The following is a 17,192-nucleotide window of genomic DNA, read 5'->3' as shown; positions in this document are numbered from 1 at the left end:
TCTCTCGATTGGCAGCTTTATTTAGGTTAAACAATTTGGGAATCAAAAATAAGCGGCATCTAGGCAATCGAACTTCTATAAGTATTTTAATACTAGGTGACTCAGATCTTTGGAGTTCTTCATATGAGGGCGTTAAGGGTGTCCTGGGCCACCCGCTACACTAATTGGATATTAATACACAGTTGTTCGAATGTCAATTGTCAATCACCACGCCCACTTAAACAGCATATAAAAGGGGAGAGATATGTTGAGGCTTCTAGCATTCTAGGTACAGCAATTGCCAGAGAGAATGGTTCACGAGGAGGAACTAAGTTCGGACCAAATCAATCCAAATATTTCGCCTCTGCACGGCGCACTGAGGCGCACCTGGTGCGATTTCTGTGCCACGAGCAGCATACACGGATTGAAGTACACACGCGACAAGGACACGAATCGCCTGGTGCACTTTGTCTGGATACTCATCTCGCTGGTGATGTTCATATGCGCCATTGTCATGACGCACACCTTCTATGTGGACTATCGCAGCAGTCCGACTCGCATGAATGTGGAGAGCGATCACACGCCCGTAAGCAAGCTCTACTTTCCGCCCATCACCATCTGTCCCGAGGTGCTGTTCAACATGGACAAGTCCAAGGCTTACATCGAGACACTGTGGGTCAACGCAGACATGCTGCACTGCATAATCTCTACATCCAACTCCTACTTTTATTTAGCAAGCTGCCGGAGAGCGTTCAGGTGGCGGATGTGCTGCAGCATTTGCATATCTTTAGCGGCTTCATGCTGGACGATGCCCGGTTCTTGCCGGCAGAGATTGAGCTGATGGAGTCTGTGCTGCTGGATAATAACTTGACTATGGTGCAGTTTGTGGATCGCCTGCGTTGGGATTGCCATGAGCTACTACATCGTTGTCGCTATCATGGGGACATTATGGACTGCGCGCAGCTTTTTCAGTTATCGAAGACCTTCTTTGGGCACTGCTGCTCCTTCAATCTGCGACAGCAAGGGTAAGCCTACAAAAAACCGCTTTTAGAATGGTGTAGCAATGCTTTCCGTTCCATCAGCCTAAATTTTACTGCCCAAGCGGCGGCTGGTGGTCTGGACAATGGCCTATCTTTAATACTGCGCTACAAGGACGAAAACTATGACGCACTGCAATCCTATTCACATGGCTTTAAGCTGCTCATCCAGGAGACGGACGCCTTTCCCAGCGCCCATGCCGATTGCAAGTTTCTTGGTCTCAACACGGAATCCTTTGCCACGCTGCGTGTTGTGGAGACTTTCTGCTCGGAGGCGGTCAAGGCGCTGACCATTGCGCAGAGGAACTGCGTCTTTCGCCATGAGTTCCGTTTGCGCTATTTTTCGGATTATGTTTATCCCAACTGTGAGCTCAACTGTCGCGCTAAAAATATGGTCAAGCTCTGCGGATGTCACACCTACTTCTTTGAGTTCAATCGCACCAAGGATCGCGTTTGCACCTTTCGGGATATACCCTGCCTGGTGGATAATTTTCGTAGGTAGTTCAATATAGATTACAGGTATTTGCCAATTACTTTCTACTCTCACAGTATCGACTAAGCAAAAGCCCACAATCGCTTAGATTAATTAACCCCTTTACTTCCCTATAGCCGATATCATAACACGTAGAAAAAAGACTCAGTGCTATTGTCCTTTAACCTGTGAGCACTTTGACTACGATGTGCAAATGTCGAACTTCGCTCTGATGCTGAATATGCCCGTGGTGGATCCTTTCTAGTGAGTACCTGTTCGGTACTGATTGATCCTATCTTCTATAAACAGTCCGTTTTACAGCACCGGAATCGAGAACAACGATGCTATCGTTCACATTTTCCTCAATTCGCAAGTTTATCGACGTGTGCGCGTGGATTTGCTCTCAAATATGGTCACCCTAGTTTGTAAGTTAAGTTTTGGATAACACTTGACTGGGTAAAAACTCGATCTCTTTTCCGCCAGCAAATCTGGGCAGCGCATTCAGCCTATTTGTGGGCATGAGCATGCTGTCTCTGGTGGAGATTATTTACTATTTCACGGTTATACTGCGCAGAAATTATGTTCAGGAATGCCGAGCACGGCAGAAGTTACACACCTTGCACAGGCGTCCGAACTTTGGCTGGCCAGGTGACAAAAATAGCAATCAGCAGAAATCTGTTTTCTATATCACAGGTCGTAACTAATCAGCGCGGTTATTGATAAGCACTTTAAACATCAGCCATAAATTACAGAAATTTTATAAACTACACGGAAAATCAACGCCTAAATGCCGAAATTTAAATACACTTTAGCCAAATATTTTAGAGCAACATTTTGGTTTTACAACATTTTAGTTGCAACATTCAGCTTAACATTGCAACAAATTCAACTCAGCTACATTGATCTTACCTTGGCAACATTTTCTCCGCTCAGCAACATTTCCTCCGCACAGCAACATTTGGCTTCGCATTGCATTGAGGGGGTTAAACTTAAGCACACATTTAAGCACACTAAACAAAGAAATAAATTGTTGCCTTCGTTTGCCACTCACTCACAATACATATATTTATGGCTTAAAAACAATATTGGTTAAAAAAAAAACGTAAAAACCACTTTTATAAACGCAATACCACTAACCAAAAAACATATAGACCGGACATGCAGAGTAAAATAGGTGGTCTCCAAAAATTGGTTTGCATCTGGTCCAACGAGCGAGTAAAATATACATATGACATCTTTTGATCGCTCACACTACAGGAAACTCCTTTGGCTTACTCTCTTCCATATGATTTGTGCGATAGAACGGCATGTTTTTTGGTTAGTGGCAATACGTACTGAAGTTTAGATTTTTGCGGTCCGCAATTGTGATTGACTGACTGTGTTTCGATATATCGTTTAGGCTGTGCGTGATAAATATATCGCAAGACACACGATTACTACTATCGATTACATTGACATCGAACACAAATTCGATTAGCGCCGTTTGCTGTTTTAAATGTACTGGAAAATTGCAAAATAAACAAAATATTTCAAATTTAGACATATTAAAATATGTAAAAAATTACATTAAACATGCATTGAATTACCAAATATGTGAATTTAAGTGTGCGAATCAGCTCATTTAATAAACAAATGCAGAGTATGAAGTGTATAGAGTATATTCGATTCGATTCTGGAGTGTTTATAATTGAAAAGATTGTAAATATAAATGTAATTAGATACGTGTGAGTTGCAGCTGTCATTTAACCGTTCATAATACAAATCAAAATGTTTTTATTTTACATTTAGGGAATTTTTCTGAGTAATGTCTTGCGCTATTATTAACATAGGTCAACACGCCAGTTGGTTGGGCCTGTCATAAATTCGCATAATATTCGCGATTGGCCCGGCTGTAAATTGGTACCACACGAAGCTAACAAATCCCGCAGTCAAGTGATGATAAGATTAGGTCCCACTATAAAAGTGGAGTGTCGCGTGGCATCCATTCACAGTTTCTTGGGACATGCTTAAGTTAACGTTAGTCTGTATGTTGGCCAGCTTGGCGCTGGCCCAGCACAATCCACAATGGTGGGGCAATCGCAACACCATTGTGCATCTGTTTGAATGGAAATGGGCGGACATTGCGCAGGAGTGCGAGGATTTCCTGGCGCCGCATGGCTATGGGGGCGTACAGGTGAGCCCCGTTGCCGAGAACATCATATCCGAGGGTCGGCCATGGTGGGAACGCTACCAGCCCATCTCCTACAAGCTGATCACACGCTCCGGCAATGAACTAGAATTCGCCGACATGGTGCGCCGCTGCAATGATGTGGGTGTGCGCATCTATGTTGACGTTCTGCTCAATCACATGTCCGGCGACTGGGTGGGCACTGCCCACGGCACTGGCGGCTCTGTGGCCGAGCCCAGCAGCAAGTCCTTCCCGGCTGTGCCCTACACAGCGCAGGATTTCCATCCCAGCTGTGAGATATACGACTGGAACGATCGCTTCCAAGTGCAGCAATGCGAGCTGGTGGGCCTCAAGGATCTGGATCAAAGCCGTGACCACGTGCGCAAGCAGCTCATCGAAGTGTTGGATCATCTAATTACGCTCGGCGTCGCTGGCTTCCGCGTGGATGCAGCTAAGCACATGGCTGCCGCCGATTTGGATGTAAGATCGCGAGTCCTTAGAGCTAGAACTCTTGGCTAAACTGCCTTTTATAGTATATTTACAGCAACATGCGTGACCTGAACACCGACCACGGCTTCCCCAACAACGCCCGCCCTTTCATCTACCAGGAGGTCATCGATCATGGCCATGAGACAGTCTCACGCGATGAGTACACACCCCTTGGCGCCGTCACCGAGTTCCGTTTCTCGGAGGAAATTGGCAAGGCTTTCCGTGGCAACAATGCGCTGAAATGGCTCCAAAGCTGGGGCACCGATTGGGGTTTCCTGCCTTCCGACCAGGCACTGACCTTTGTGGACAATCATGACAATCAGCGTGACGGTGGGCAGGAGCTCAATTACAAGTCGCCCAAGCTGTACAAAATGGCCACCGCCTTCCATTTGGCCTACCCATACGGCATCAGCCAGGTGATGAGCTCGTTTGGCTTTGATAACCGCGATCAGGCGCCGCCGCAGGATGCCCAGGAGCGCATCATCTCGCCGGAATTCGATGCCGATGGGGCCTGCACCAACGGCTGGATCTGTGAGCATCGCTGGCGTCAGATCTACAATATGGTGGGCTTCAAGAACACCGTGCGCGGCACCGATTTGACCAACTGGTGGGACAATGGTGACAATCAGATTGCCTTCTGCCGCGGCTCCAAGGGCTTTGTGGCCTTCAATAATAATCTGTACAATTTGTCGGAGCATTTGCAAACCTGCCTGCCAGCTGGCGAATACTGTGACGTCATATCCGGCAGTCTGGTGAATGGCGCCTGTACAGGCAAATCGGTGACTGTGGATGGCAATGGCTATGGCTACATTAACATTGGCGCCGAGGACTTTGACGGCGTCCTGGCTCTGCATACGGATGCGCGTTTGTAAATTAAAAAAGGAAAAGAATTTTCACAATTTTTTCAAATAACAACAATCAATCGGGATTTATTTCTCAATAATACAATAAAACGCACATAAACCATAATTTGGCTAAACGAATATTGCGCCCTCAAATACACATATATATCCTTATGATAGGATCGATAACTGTAACGATAACGATAGAAACGGTACAAATGCAAAGTATAAACTTGAACTATAGAACACGTTTCCCAACTGCAACTGGAAGAAGAGTGGACTTTAATTTGAACTGGGACAATTACTTGTAACTCTCTCTCTCTCTCTCTCTCTCTCTTTCTCAATCCAATATACATATATAAATTTTTTGATTGCTAAGCGTATGATAATAATGCTTATGGCCACGCCTGTGCATCTCACATCCAATAAATCCGCTAGATAAAATGTCTGTAAATAGAAGAAAGTCGCATTTGTGAAATTGTAGTTGGGTGCTTTCTCGGCTCGATCTCCCGTCAGATCTCACTCCAGGCATTCACAGGCAAATCAAAATTTAGTTCAGATATCTTATCGCTCTCGAGTACTACGGATTTGTCAAGCGTTTAGTTTTAGTTTTAGTTTTCAAAATCAAGCAACTACAAATCAAAATAGCAACATTTCAACTACTTGCATTCATGTTAGTCATACGAAAAAATTGTTCTAGATTTGCATAAGATGTTGTACCATATAGAGTATATAATATGGATACACCATCATATGCATATGTGGCTCATGTTGATGCATCATGATGTCGTGTGAATACATATGTGTATATATAACTAGAATTAAATGCTTTATATGCGTAAATACCTGTAAAATGTTGATATCTTTTTCTTTTTTTTTTATGTCTTATTTCTGACTATTTTAAAAATTATGCTGACAGAGTTGATCATTGTTATTAACTAATGTGTTTTTTTAGACACCACATAGATTGCTTAAATGTAGAGTTTTTCTTCTTAAACAAACAAACACGAAGTCCAAAAAACCGCTCGAACAACATGAAATATTATAATTTTTTGTTTTGTTGCTCTTTTAAATACATTATTTTCATTCTAATAATTTTCGGCACAAGTTTTTTTTTAAGATTTAAGTACGGCCCCAAACCCAGCTTTAAATGTACCTAAACATATACATATATGTATATAGAGCATATAGCATAGAGTATTTATGCTTAATTAAATTTTTTCAGATTTTGTTTGTTTAGTCTTAAGTTTAAATAATAAACGTTGTCCCTTGCAATAGCAGCACTTAAATAGCTTTATAGAATTGATCATTTTGTCTTTTAACAATATAAGTTATATATATATATGTATATAGCTAGTCCATCAAAAATTTGTAATACATAATATATCTATATAACAGGAACCACGTAAAATGCGCACATACTCGTAATATTTGTTTATAATATACCACAAACATTACAACATTTAGTTATCAACTTTAATGCAAGTATAGATCATATATCATATATATGATGTTCTTCTCTCTATTGTTTAATTAGTAATCAGGTAAATCGTGGGAGGAATTATTGTTTCACATATATTTTGTAGATCTTTAGAATATTTTGTGTGTTTCTTTTTCTCTTTTTTTCATTCTATTTTTGCAAGAAATTTCTTGTGTAAATTTTAATTTGTACCTTGCAAGCATTGAACCAAACTTTCTTTTAATCTTTTAATCCTTGAAGATGATATTAATGAAGAATAACTAGCCTAAATATGAAAATGATCTGTCTTAGCCTATATATATATTTATAAAGATTTATTCAAGGGCTTTTGTCATTACAAATACTTAGCATAGAGTTTTGAAACGGCCTAAAACCAGAACCATTTTATAAAGTTTGATGTTCGCATTTTGAGTTTTTAAGATTCTTGAATAACTTACGACTAGAGGCGAGTTTTTTCCATTTGATAAGAGATACTTTTTGGAAAACTCTTGGATTCAATAACACTTAGATTGTCAAAAATATGTACGCCCTGCTGAATGAATATATCTTCTGGCCGGACATACAGAGATTGCTGCCTGGGATTCAATAGGAATGGGTTGTTCGCTTCGTTTGGAAGTCGAACTTTAATTAAATTAATTAAACGATTTCAAAATTTCTAACTCAAAACTTAGCAAGTACGTCCATTAACTAGGCACACAAACTTTAAGCATTTTGGTTCACTTCGTTCCCCCGACCCGCCGCCTAGAAACTCTTGCCCGCATCTTGGATGCGCTTTCGGCGACTGTCGCGGCGCCGATAGCGATCGATGATGCGGGAACGATGCCGCTCCGGGCACAGCGCCTCCGGTGAGCTGTCAACCTTTTTCATCACGATGCGGAATGTGAAAGTATGCTTCGGTGAGGCGCTCGCGGCTCGTCGAGGTGAGGGCGGCTCGAATTCGCTGCCGCTGGAAAAGCCGCGGGAGCCACGCGAGGCATTTGCATGGGTAATGCCAACACCGACAGTGACGCCGACGCCGACGCCGACACCGACACCGACACCAACACCAACGCCAATTGCGGGCAACGGGGCGCCCATAGCACTAGATATGCGTGGTGCATTAGTGTAGCCAGAGGCTGAAGGCGTGGACATGGAGCCCGTGGAGAGCTGCTGTGTGAGCACAGAGCTGGGACGCGGCTCGAAGATTGAGGCGCAGCGCAAATCGGTGCAGAGAAAAGTCTTGACCTCCTCCTCGCGCTGCTTGATGGTCAGCGGAAAGTGCTTCTTGCTGGGATCAGCGTACGGGCTGCGCTGCGGTTCATGACCATGCGGATACGATGAGCTGGAATCGTAACTATCGCGCGAGCTGTAGTTGGAGGAGGTCTGCTGCGAGAGCGGGCTGCGTGCCCGCGAGAAGGCACTGAAGGGCGAGATGTGCAGCTGGCGGAAATGTTCGGCCTTCTGCTTCTTAGTCATGGGAAAATTAGGTGAGCGGGCCGGCGTGATGCCGCTCGTCTCCGAAGGCGTGTAGTCGAAGTGCGTCTCAAGCGAAGACTTGCGGCCGCAGGAAGAGCCCGAACGATGAAAGGTCTCCGCATCGACCAGCTCAATGGAGCTCTTGCGCAGATCGATGTGTCGGCGGCGATCGTCCGTGTCGACGATCTCAAAGCTGGAGGTCTGATCCTCGTAACTCGTGGACTGATAACGCGATATGGACACATCGAAGCTGGTGTCACGCGAGGAATAGGGGCAGTCGAAACTGGATTCAGCCCGACTGGACTTCCGATCGCCCTCAACCATTTCGAAACTGTCGCCGCCGGAGTCAAGGCGCTGCAGATTGATCAGATCTGTGTCCGTATCGACGCCCGGACTGCGTAGCTGTTCCAGGAACGGCGAACGCGGCGGATCGAAAGACGAACGACGCGATGGCGGCTCAAACTCAATAGTAGGACACTGCAGCGGTAGCTTCTCGGGCGCCGGCGGCAACGTTGCAGCTGCAACAGCTGCAGCAGCTTCAGCAGCCGCTGCCACAGCAGCAGCTGCCTCTGCAACGGCACGTGCCACCGCCTCTGCCTCCTCGGTTTCGCGCCGCAGCGCCTGCAGATTAACATAAACTGGCTCTGGTGCATAGGCCTTCAAAATCTCCACAAGCTCCGCGCGCAGCTCTTCGGGTATAATCAGATCATTCGAATCGGATTCTCGCTCCTCGCTAATCCGCGGCTCAATGGGCTCCCGGCTCTCGGAGCGACGCGTAAAATGATGCACGGCCGGCACACCACCGTCGCCATTGAGTGCGACCACTTTGAGGGAATTGGTCACCTCCTCGACAAACTGTGCCATGGCGGCATCCGCTTGCTCCGGCTCGCCATTTTCGGCCTCCTCTTCTGGCTCCAGTTCGGGCTCGACCAGTTCGCGGAGTCGCTCATGCTTGATATAGGACTCACCTACCTTCTCAAAGTGCACATTCGCCAGCTCGAATGGCAGCTCCTCTTCTACTTCAGTGGCACCTACCTGCTCCTGTGCATTGCCCGCATTGGAATCAGTGCTGGCACGCTTCGAGCCCGCCGCCGAGCTGACTGTCGATGACTTTTGCTGCTGCTGCTGTTGCTGCTGCTGCTTCTCCTCCTCCTCACGACGCGCCAGGCGACGCAACTTTAGCGACATCTTCGTGTAGTGGGCAAACTTAAGCGACATTTTCGGCTCAAAGCCCACCTCGGACATTTGTTTCTGCACGGCACTCTTGGCGGCCGTCGACGAGGCAGCCGGACTGGCCGAGAAGGTGCTCTGCCGTATGAGCGGTCCGCTGGAGGAGCCGGACTCGGCACGCGTGAATGCATTTGCGAAGCGATTGGTGCGCGTGGTTATATGCTTGGAGGGCTTGCGCACAAAGGCCAGTATCTCGCGCATTACGCTCTTCTTTTCGGGCTGCGGCTGTGCCTGGGCAGCTTCCTTTTCCCGCTCCCGTGCTGCCGCCTCGGCTGCTTCACGTTCGCGCTCCGCACTCTTGTAGGTCTCGGCGGGATTGGACACCGTAATTGGTGGTATGGGACCCATCGGACTACGTTTCTCGCTGGCAAAATAGATGGGCGTAAAGAGACTTATCGAGGGACGTTTCATTCCACTGAAGCCCGTCTCCTCCGGCTCTGTGGCCATGTCCTGCACATGCACGGTGGACGTCGGACTGCGCCTGGTATTGGATGGCCCTGCCTGGCAACTAAAGTCCGTGGGTGCCACAGCGCCTAGTGGCGAGCGACGCTCCTGCGTATGTATTTGTATGCTGAAGGTTGGACTGCGACGCTGTGAATCACCCGTGGGACTGCGCGCCGTCGGACTGGGCTGCTCATTGGGCGATTTCAGGCCGCTGCTGGGAAAGAGCGGGCTGCGTCTGCCCTGTGGGCTGCGATCATTCAGACCCACTGGACTACGTCGGCCCTGATTTTGGGCACTCAACGAAATGGTCAACTGGCCGCTGTTCTTGCGTCGACTGGAGGTGCGCAGGGTGCCTTGGCGGGAGAGCGTGGTGGGCGTCTTCTGTGAGCTGCTGCCGGGACTTTTGGACTCTGGCTGCGGCAACACCGGACTCTTGGGTGTCAATGGGCTGCGTTTCTTCTCACCATTGAGCGCGCTCGTATTCAGCGTGAGAGTGGGTGCATTAGGGCTACGGCGTTCGGAGGGGCTGCGGCGCGTGCGGAACGATTGTGACTTTGCCTTGCGTATCTTGGGCAGGGACTGGTGATGGTGGCGATGGCGGTGCTGCTGGTTATGGGACGAGGAGGAGGAGGAGGGGCCGTTCAACCTATGTTAGTTGCTGTGATGCGGCCCACTGGTGGGGTCGCTGCTTCCGCTGGAGCTGAGCGTGGTATTGGAGCCATATGGATCCAGGGAGCTTTGCACGGACATAGATCTGCCTTGATTCTGACGGGCACGCCTTACTCGGCTAGAGTTGGGAGACAGCTTTCCGGGGTCGATGCTTTCTGGGTCTGCCTGCAAGTTGTAGAATCAGACATAAAGGGGGACAACAGGATGGATAGCATGGGCGATGGGTGATAGATGGATAAATAGAACAGATAGTCAGATAGATAGAGAGGCAGATGGATAGATAAATGATGCGGCATGAATGATACTGAGTTAAACACCAAAGCAGCCAACAGCAAATGGACGATTAAGCACACAACCCACCTGGTAGGCCAGCGCATTCATTATGATCGCATACGGTACAAGATTTAGTGGATGGATCTCACGCATCAGCACATTGGCGGGTATCTTATGGAACTGTATGTACTCCAGAAATGTGCCCAGTATCTCCTTGATGTCAATGTTCTAAAAGACATAAATATATTAGATTATTCGGTAAATAGTTCGGCACACGCTTCAAGCGGATCTGCTTTCGAGTATCGAACTGCTCGAGTCAGCCAACATGTTCGAGCTAACACAACCGAAATGGTTGTTTGCAACTGGAACAGCGAAAGCCGAATGTATTGCTTTAAGCCCTATAAATGATTTGGGGAACTTTCGGCCACTTACTGGATTGTTGTCAAAATACTTTTTGCTCCACATCAGCGCCGCCTGAAACTTGGTGAACTCGTCGGCTCGCAGCTCCTCCCGTGCGAGAATCAAACGGACCACATGCTGTGGAAGCAGCGTGAAGCTGCCCAGATTCAAAACCTCATTGCCATGCTCGTCCACAAACTCCAGCACCTTCTGCACCAGTGTCTTGGTGCACTTGTATTGAATATAACGCTCGGCGGATGCCAGCAGGGCGCATACAGTGTCCACATTTATACAGCACTGCACAAAGCCAGCGCAAGCGCGACGCAGCTCCTCCAGGCCATAATAATCAGCGGCATTCATGACGCCTGAAAGAAACACATTTTCGTAATGATCTTCAGGGAGAAGCATCCAGGACTTACCCAGCAGAGTGCGCGGCTGCAGGGTCACACACCCCGTGTGAATGTACTCGATGAGCTGACGGAAGACATCCGGTTCGAATTCCTCAATGATCAGCGTCTGATGCTGTTGACCAGAGGGCTGCAAAGACGTGGTGAGATTAGAAAATGGCTAGCTAGAGAGCTGTTTATGAACTACGGCCTACAACATACTCATAAGACAGCTAATAGAACTATAACATTTCAATACAAGGCGAGCTTCATGTCTGGATTTGGCTGAAATCCAACCAAACATGAGCTCTCCACATACTTTTATAACGCGGTGTATTTATATAATTTGATTTAAAGTTGTAGTGCACACGGCAAGCGACACAAAGCAAACTGTACACAAACATATTTATTTTTAATAGTAGATAGATTTAGGAGATATAGAAGATTCATTTCAGTAAATCAGAAAGAGGTGTTCATAGGTGAAAAGAAGCAATAGCATATCGGAAAAGTTAATTAATTAAAGGAGCTTCGTAGAGCATTCAAACAAATTAAGTCAAATAACTTATATGACAAATATGACACGGCGGACAAAATATTGCGGACATCTTTTGCTTGGCTTAAAATAAATTAAATTGGAACCATTTTTAAATTGAAGAGTAATTTTTGCTTTCAGTTAACATTTGAGGTACAATTTAATGCACCAAATCTTTAAGTTCAAATAAAAGTCATAATTTAAAATCTGTCAAAATTAATAAATCCACAGTTGGAGTCTTCGAGTCTTTAAACAAAATATATAATAAATAAAACATCAAACATGTATTTGTTTTGTGTCCGATTTTTTTAAAAGAGGACATATATAAATAAATATAGTTTATGATGCATGTTCAAGTCTCTGCTCATATTACCTGCCTTGAAGCATATGCACACATACTATATACAACAAATACACGCACAGCATGTACAGTAAACGCTCGCAAAGTAGACTTTGATTTGTGAAAAATTGCAATTCTTAAAAATACTATTTAACCTAGCAAAAAAAGCAAAGTAAAAAATTGTAACTTAAATGAATATTATTATTAAAATAATAAAGGTACATAAATATTATGTAATTTAATGGATTATATCATTATTTGATATCACAAAGATAAATTGCATTGAATATATAGATACAATTTCTGGAAATTTATAAATTCAGCAAGTTTCAATTTCAGAGCGTTTACTGTACGAGTTACAAGAACACAGTGGTAATTACAACTATCTACATTACACATACACACACATACACATACTAGGCTGTTACCTCGGGTATCGGAGCTAATTGTTGGGTGAAACCGGTTCTCTATTATTATGGGTTTTATATTTTGGTATATATGTGTTTGGATGTTTGGGAATGGAGTCACAACAGAGAATGCACAAAAAAATTACATAAATATTATTAAACGTATATTTGTTTCTTCTTCATTTTGTGAATATTTACAGCAATGTTCAAAACAATACATTAAAATATAATACCAATTCGGAAAATAACTGAAAAGCTTAACATTATAAATATTCAAAAGATGCCCCAATCAGCACACACACACACGCACACATACACAGCATATGCACCATATGCACATACAGATACACAGACACAGACACATACGCATACACATGGGCATTATAATTGTCCCACTCACACAAGCAACCGACCGCCCACTCCAGCCCCACCCCGTCAACGTTAATCGATTATGAATACGAACCTGTTGTGCCGCATTCTGTAGATTCAGCAGGGGCTCCGAGGAGCGCTTGAGGAAGAGTCGCAGCTTGTTCTCCTTGGTGGTGGTTTCCCTCTTCCGCTGCGGCGACGGTGCGGCGTACAGCATTTTGGCAAAAACGCGCGAACGCGACGCCAGCACAGCCTGCGGGCAGAAGGAGAAAAAGGGGAAGAAGGCAGAGTGGAGAACTGTAATTAAGGGCTCTGATAAACATGGATGCTGCGTCGATTACGCAGTGACCTGATTTTCAGCACACACGCACACACATTTACCACCAACACACCCAGTCGCACATGGACACACGCACACACACACACACACACACCTACCTTGACGGCGCAGACGGGCTCACGGGTGTCACCAACGAGGAAGGTAACATCGCATAGCTCGGGCATGGACGCCAGAAACTTCATGTCCTCGGCGAGTCCCGTTTTATTTTCGAACGTTGATAGGTCCGGCTCTGCGTCAGCCATGCCGGGTAATATCAATGCCTCTGGCATTTGGGTTTACTGCAACGATGGAGGGAGTGAGTTAGAGAGAGAGGCGCCAGTTGACATTTAAGCATTGACTTGCCCAAGCGAGGCGCGTGGGTCGGGAATTGAGTTTGAGCCGTGGGTTTAATTGTTGGCCAAAACGGAATTTAATTGAAAAAAGAAATGTGCTATAAATATACGAGCCTGATTCAACGCAGCTCGCGTTGATCCTTTAAGTCAGCAAGGATTCCCAAAGTAATTAAATTGTAATTCAGGCGCACAGACAACAGCAGCTACACACACAACCACACACTCACAACCACACACACACAACCACACACAAAGCACACAGTTGGCAGTTGTCGTCTCTAGCTGTCTGTGGGCAGCCGTGCGTGTAGCACCTGCACTGGATATGTCCTTGAATGTAGCAAAGGCAAATAAATTACAATTACAATGGCGAGAAGAGCCATGGCACAAGGACCACAACAACGACAAAAAGAACAACAAAGCCAAGAACAACAATAGTTCCTACAATATGAACAACAACCAGTTAATAAATGTATAGTCAGTCAGAGGAAAGGGTGCTCTCGCAGGGTTGTTTCACGTTTACAACCTCTCTTGTGCCGAAAATTGTTGCACATTTTCAGGCTTACAAACCGAGTGGAGAACATGCAGCATGATATAACTTGAAATAGGGGTCCAAAACTACGTATGATAGATAAGTAAATATAGTAAATATTTTTAAAATTCAGCATGTTACCTGAACTTTCTTATTAAATAAACAACATTTTAAGATTATTTTTTGAATTATTTAAAGAAATTTACAATATGATAACATATTTTCTAATCAAAAAACTTTTTAAACATTTTGCATTTTACCTGAATTTTGTTGTTATTTTAAAAATTATGAACATTTTATTTTAAAATAATAATAATAAAAAATCGTATTTTAAAAGCTTATCTCATGCTATTTCAAATTTTTTATTAAACAAAAAATATATTTAAATTAGCATGTTATTAATAATAAGCTTAAATTTATTATTAAATTAAAGGAAAAGTCTTCTAGTGTTGCGAACTCGAAAATTTCTGCAAGTCTTATCAAAATAAAAAACAAAAATGGTGTAAAAGTATTCCCAACAAAAAACATAGAAATAAAAACTATTTACTTACCTGTTGCAAAATGAGTTTGATTTCTGGCCCAGTTGAAAAATGTAATAAAGTCTTTTTCCAACGGATTTCAAGATCCGTCAGCGTGCTTAATATTATATCATTTTGACTGCAAGAATTTGGAAAGTTCGACAGAAAATTTGCAGGGCCGTATACATTTCGAGCGAAATGAGAAATTAAATTTACAAAATCAGTTAAAAAATTTGAGAAGGAAAATAATCACGTTATTGAATTTACAGCATGCGGGGGTATATATTGTAAAGCGAGGGGGGAGGGGAGTGTAGCTGGGCGGGGTGACTCCCAAATGTGCTGTGTATAAGTGTGTGCAAAATTTTGTATGTGCTACGCATAAATACGAGGGGGGCGCCGAGCAGGGTGCTAGGACGAGGGCTGCTTGGATTAAGATTGGATTTTAAATTGAAATATGCTCAGCAAATGCTGTCTAAAATTTTGATTCTGGGTAAATTACTTTGCTAAGCGCGTTGGCGATGTACAAAATAGATGTATATAATTATATATATAAATATATATATAGATGTATTCAAGGCTCGTGTCGTTCCTCCGAGTTGGGGCTTTCACTTTCACTTTTCACAAATGCGTGTGTACTTGGCTCTCTACAAGTATTGGTTTGCGTATGTGTCCATGTGTGAGTGGGAGTGTTTGTGCGTGTTAGTCAAGCAAAGCAAAAAAAGCAACACACCCACATATACACATACACGGGCGCGCACACACACAGTCGATGACTCGCACACACAGTCAAACAAATTAAATGCAAAAAGCAAATTTATGTGCGTGTAGATAATATTTTGAAGGACTGTAATGCGACTACAAATGATGACAAATAAACAAGCAACAAATTTTGTTGTTATTTTTTGGATTTTTTTTTTTTTTTTTTTTTGTTAACAATTTCTCTTAAAGCACAGACACACACAAACACACACTGAACACACAGTGAAGTACACTAAACTGTTGTGAACCGTTTCAGACGAAGCACGGGAACGTTCTGCACACGCAGCAGATACTTTTTCAGTGGCATGCCCCGTCGCTGTACGTTGTGGCTCGTAATTATTGTGTCTACATCAAAAGGAGTTTCCTTCGATATGTCGGGCAGCAGCAGCAGTCAACACTGGAGCCCATTGCGCATGTCCTGCCTCAATCGATATACTCAAAATGAGGGGCGCTGGGCAAAAGGCCCCCTTTACCCACACCACCCTACCCGCAAGGGCAACAGTTTGTCGCGTGTTCGTGACAAGAAAACGTGGTGCCCGCAGCCACTTGTTTGCATCCCATCATTACTGGCTGGTACAGGCAGCTCGGCTTGTTTATGTGCCCAGTGCGCAGGTGCCGCCACAAAACGTAAACAATGCTCACAATCTGACAGTTGACAGTTGACACAGGGACACCAGGATGCGGACTGCGTTTTGGGCAAGCGACTGCTTGGCCACTTGACATGCGCTCGACTCTGTGCCTTCTGGCGCCATAAGGCGTGTTTCACAGTTTTCAAGCCATCGCAAAACGATAACCGTAAAAACCAGGGGCACAAAAAGTAAACAAACAAATTTTTGGTGACAACACATGACCTGGCAGCTACTTGAAACGTAAACAGATCGAACACAAAACACAAACAACCCCAACGATCGGCGCACTGTGGGTGTGAATTAAAATAAGCTGCACAAAAATAAAACGTATGTAAATGAGAATTTCTAAAAAGCAAGACAAAGAGCACATTAAAATTAATAATATACAGCTTGTTATGCAATTAAAATTTTAACTAAATATATATGTACATATATATAAATATTTATAGATCATACAAGCCGCTGCATCTCTTAAAATATATAAAAATAATAAAATGAAAATGTTTATTAAAAAATTAAATATATATATTTAGGTATAAATAAATTAGTTTCTCTTAATAAGCAAAACAAATATAAAAAAGAATTAATTATTTATAAAATTAACTCACGGGAAAGGAATTTTGGTATGCACCCTGTCATTTCTGATCTTTACGAATTCGCTAGCAATCCTCAACAGGTTAATGCCTTGAACGTGGGCAAATCGTTTTCTAGAGTCGATTGCAAAGTTCGCCGGTACTTGAATTGTTATATGCAGGCAGCCTGCTCAATTGTTTGGTGTTCAAGCCTTGTTGTATTCTGCTTATTAATTATAAAAATTGTAAAATAAGTAAGAGCGTATGTAACAGGTGGAAGAAAGCATCTCCGACCCCATAACGTATGTATATATTCTTTATCAGCATCAGTCGATCTAGCCATGACCGTCTGTCGGTCCTACCAATATCAGGGCTCAGAATACTCCATAATGCGCTTAGTATCTAAGTTAAATATCGCCAGAATTGTGCAGTAATTTATAAATTTTGGACAAACTGTATTTGCCTTTTAGCAGTGACAGATGGCATTCCTTAACTTAAAGAGATTAGATTTTAAGAGCGGGTTGAAGGTAATATCATTTAGCT

General features: G+C 44.0%; 3 protein-coding genes across 5 annotated transcripts; 2 read left to right on the top strand and 1 right to left on the bottom strand.

Annotated features, from left to right (window-relative positions):
• The first annotated feature begins 289 nt into the window (after nt 1-289).
• Nach (nach) lies at nt 290-2,409 on the top strand. Its single transcript, XM_064679985.1, has 6 exons — nt 290-651; nt 714-1,004; nt 1,062-1,510; nt 1,626-1,752; nt 1,810-1,913; nt 1,972-2,409. The coding sequence occupies exons 1-6, from the start codon at nt 290-292 to the stop codon at nt 2,190-2,192; spliced, it is 1,554 nt and encodes a 517-aa protein (XP_064536055.1). The 3' UTR covers nt 2,193-2,409.
• A 1,049-nt stretch (nt 2,410-3,458) lies between these two features.
• Amyrel (Amylase related) lies at nt 3,459-5,113 on the top strand. The gene is made up of 2 exons (XM_064679794.1): nt 3,459-4,135; nt 4,189-5,113. Exons 1-2 carry the CDS (start codon nt 3,491-3,493, stop codon nt 5,014-5,016), a joined length of 1,473 nt encoding a protein of 490 aa, XP_064535864.1. The 5' UTR covers nt 3,459-3,490; the 3' UTR covers nt 5,017-5,113.
• Nucleotides 5,114-6,765: 1,652 nt separating this feature from the next.
• Nucleotides 6,766-14,881, bottom strand: gprs. 3 transcript variants are annotated; one of them, XM_064679793.1, is made up of 9 exons: nt 14,723-14,881; nt 13,409-13,588; nt 13,065-13,223; nt 12,623-12,661; nt 11,356-11,473; nt 10,970-11,301; nt 10,625-10,765; nt 10,379-10,429; nt 6,766-10,201 (listed from the first exon to the last, which is right to left on the bottom strand). In XM_064679793.1, exons 2-9 carry the CDS (start codon nt 13,577-13,579, stop codon nt 7,208-7,210), a joined length of 4,005 nt encoding a protein of 1,334 aa, XP_064535863.1. In that variant the 5' UTR covers nt 13,580-13,588; nt 14,723-14,881; the 3' UTR covers nt 6,766-7,207. The 3 variants fall into 3 exon arrangements, with proteins under 3 accessions (XP_064535863.1, XP_064535861.1, XP_064535862.1); XM_064679791.1 differs by lacking the exon at nt 12,623-12,661 and having other exon boundaries at nt 10,096-10,429; XM_064679792.1 differs by lacking the exons at nt 6,766-10,201; nt 12,623-12,661 and having other exon boundaries at nt 10,244-10,425.
• Between the last annotated feature and the right edge of the window lie 2,311 nt (nt 14,882-17,192).

This window comes from Drosophila montana, unplaced genomic scaffold (assembly GCF_035044405.1).
Source record: "Drosophila montana isolate Dmon_TW-CO22-7 unplaced genomic scaffold, ASM3504440v1 contig_2081_1, whole genome shotgun sequence".
NCBI lineage: Eukaryota > Metazoa > Arthropoda > Insecta > Diptera > Drosophilidae > Drosophila > Drosophila montana.
The sequence above is the reverse complement of the archived record's forward strand: the minus strand, read 5'-3'. Positions and strand labels throughout refer to the sequence as shown.

Bases quoted from the DNA above. Each gene is read 5' to 3' on its own strand.
- Nach (XM_064679985.1), top strand. From the start codon at position 290: ATGGTTCACGAGGAGGAACTAAGTTCGGACCAAATCAATCCAAATATT. The intron at 652-713 runs GTGGGTCAACGC...ACTTTTATTTAG, and splicing joins AAGGCTTACATCGAGACACT to CAAGCTGCCGGAGAGCGTTC. The intron at 1,511-1,625 runs GTAGGTAGTTCA...ACTTCCCTATAG, and splicing joins CTGCCTGGTGGATAATTTTC to CCGATATCATAACACGTAGA.
- Amyrel (XM_064679794.1), top strand. From the start codon at position 3,491: ATGCTTAAGTTAACGTTAGTCTGTATGTTGGCCAGCTTGGCGCTGGCC. The intron at 4,136-4,188 runs GTAAGATCGCGA...TGCCTTTTATAG, and splicing joins TGGCTGCCGCCGATTTGGAT to TATATTTACAGCAACATGCG.
- gprs (XM_064679793.1), bottom strand. From the start codon at position 13,579: ATGCCAGAGGCATTGATATTACCCGGCATGGCTGACGCAGAGCCGGAC. The intron at 12,662-13,064 runs GTTCGTATTCAT...CCATAATAATAG, and splicing joins TACAGAATGCGGCACAACAG to AGAACCGGTTTCACCCAACA. The intron at 11,302-11,355 runs GTAAGTCCTGGA...TGTTTCTTTCAG, and splicing joins GCAGCCGCGCACTCTGCTGG to GCGTCATGAATGCCGCTGAT.